The sequence below is a fragment of the Sinocyclocheilus rhinocerous genome, unplaced genomic scaffold, assembly GCF_001515625.1.
Source record: "Sinocyclocheilus rhinocerous isolate Xijiao unplaced genomic scaffold, SAMN03320098_v1.1 scaffold155, whole genome shotgun sequence".
Lineage (NCBI taxonomy): Eukaryota > Metazoa > Chordata > Actinopteri > Cypriniformes > Cyprinidae > Sinocyclocheilus > Sinocyclocheilus rhinocerous.
In genome coordinates, this window is record NW_015661891.1 from 243,739 (window position 1) to 246,002 (window position 2,264).

A 2,264-nucleotide genomic window follows, 5' to 3' on the forward strand; every position below is an offset into this window, starting at 1 on the left:
TTAAGTAAAGATCATGTTCCATGAAGATATTTTGTAAATTCCCTACCGTAAATATATCAAAACGTAATTTTTGATTAGTAATATGCATTGTTAAGGACTTCATTTGGACAACTTTAAAGGCGATTTTCTCTCTTTTTTTTTTTGCACCCTCAGATTCCAGATTTTTAAATAGTTGTATCTCAGCCAAATATTGTCCTATGCTAACAAAACACACATCAATAGAAAGCGTCTTCATTCAGCTTTTGTATAAATCTCAATTTCAGAAAAATTGACCATTACCACTGGCTTTGTGGTCCAGGCAGGGTCACTTATGGATGATGTACTTCTTCACCATATGTCCCCATAAAATGTGACTTCCTTTGCATTTTTGTAACATTTTTATATATGTAGGCCTATGCACATGTGCACACTGTGTCTGACACGTTTAAAAGTCTTCTGTAATTTAATAAGCAATCACATTTGCACTATATGATTGATGCATTTCCTCGCCTTATGCCCCCCAGAAAGCAATTACTAATGTTATATTGATTTTTATGCATGCACATGTGCATTATGCGTTTCCTCACCGTGTGTCCCCTATAGAAGGCGATCTCCTCTGCATTGGCTATGATTCTGGAGTGCACATAACGCAAGTAGCCCTTCCTGTGCGCCTCCTCCGCCACCAGCTTACCGAACCTCGGCGAGCAAGCGCGCAGGACCTTCGCCGTGGCGAACACCACCAGACCCGCTAAGAGAGTGGGTCCGGTTGCGTTCGCACCCCGAGATCTCGCAGTCTGTATTAAGGTATATGAAGTCAGTATCACGTCCAGGATGGGTTTGGTGAGGTTTGAGTACAGATGCGCAATGGACTGCGAGAACATCATCACATCCTCGGTTAGAGACTGGTCCGGGTTCGCCAGCCTCCCGTCCATGTTGCTGACCTTATAATAGGTCTGATCGGTGAAATACGTTTTATAAGCATGATCCACCAAACGCGTGCGGAACGCGAGCGCGAGCTTGCACTCCAGATAGCGGATCGCGCTGTTGACAAATGTGGCCGGGATGGCGATCAGAAGCCATTTCATCAGTTTGATCATGAAGCTCCGCGGCTGCTTCTCTACGATCGTTTTCACGATTTTACCATCCAAACCTGCCACATAAATAGACAGAAACGTCCTTGAAATCAGAGCTAGTGAATGTAAACATAGTAAACCCAGTTCTTTAGTTACAAACCTCGGGAACACGATTTGAACCAGTTCAAGAACCTGCTTGAAGAATTCCGCATTGACGCCGGGTGATTTACTAAGGCTAGAAGCAGTCTCTGGTGTAGCTTTAGGAGCAGATATCAATCCATTCTCATGTCCCGGTGCAGACGTGTTGTTCTTGGTTGTTTTCCGTTGATTTATTTGTTTGCAGATGATGGGGTAAAGCGTCTTCGCTCCGTATGCGGCGGCCGCCAGGAACACCGCTCTTTTCGCCGCAGTGCTCTGATTCCATCTCACTTTTGATGCTGCATGGAGGATGTTGCTCATTTTTTAATCCTGCTTTTACAAAAATAAGTAGTTTGCAATCTTCAGTTTGTTCCAAATTACATCCATAGGGTCACTCAATGTCTTAAACAGAGAATATATATACTTATAATCATGGTGCCGTAAGGTTGAAGCTGCACCGCTATGTAAGACGTTTCCGTCATTCTTGCTGGCTACGCCCCCACTCCACGCTGATTGGTTGCCGCACTTGACGTATTTAAATATAACAGAATGGTCTGATTACATTATTTAAAATTGTAGTTAAGAATTGAAGCTTTAAAAGATCTAAGAAATACAAAAGCAAAAAGGATGTATAGAATTTTTGAATCCCTTTCTTATGAAAATTGCTTGCAAGTTATCCCCTGAAGTAGTTTTTTCTTTCTTTCCTTCTTTTTTTCTGTTTGTTCCTTTGATGCTGTTATGAATGTAATTGATAATAGTTGAAAACACTGTGATCCTCTATATATGTATGTTGTATTAATGTTCTTGTTATGCAATAAAAAATGTCAAAACGATTCGATTGAGTCAATGTCAAAATGAATATTTGTTTAGTTATTTTGGTTTTTAAATAAAAATTACCTTTGAAATAAAATATATTATTTTAATATATAACATATTATATGAATTATAGTTATATTAATATAATAATATAATTATATTATATTAATATATAATTAAATATATTATATAAATGTATTATACAATATATTTTATTATCATTATATGATTTTCTTGTAATTGTCAAATTTTATGATG

The 2,264-nt window shown here is 38.3% G+C and overlaps 1 protein-coding gene across 1 annotated transcript in view; it reads right to left on the minus strand.

Moving 5' to 3' along the window:
• Nucleotides 1-1,667, minus strand: part of LOC107726821 (ATP-binding cassette sub-family D member 2-like) — a 12,179-nt gene extending 10,512 nt beyond the window's left edge. The window contains exon 1 of the mRNA XM_016536522.1: nt 567-1,667. Within this exon, the coding sequence (XP_016392008.1) occupies nt 567-1,511 (945 nt within the window). The 5' untranslated portion in view covers nt 1,512-1,667. The remainder of the gene's footprint in view (nt 1-566) is intronic.
• Nucleotides 1,668-2,264: the final 597 nt, after the last annotated feature.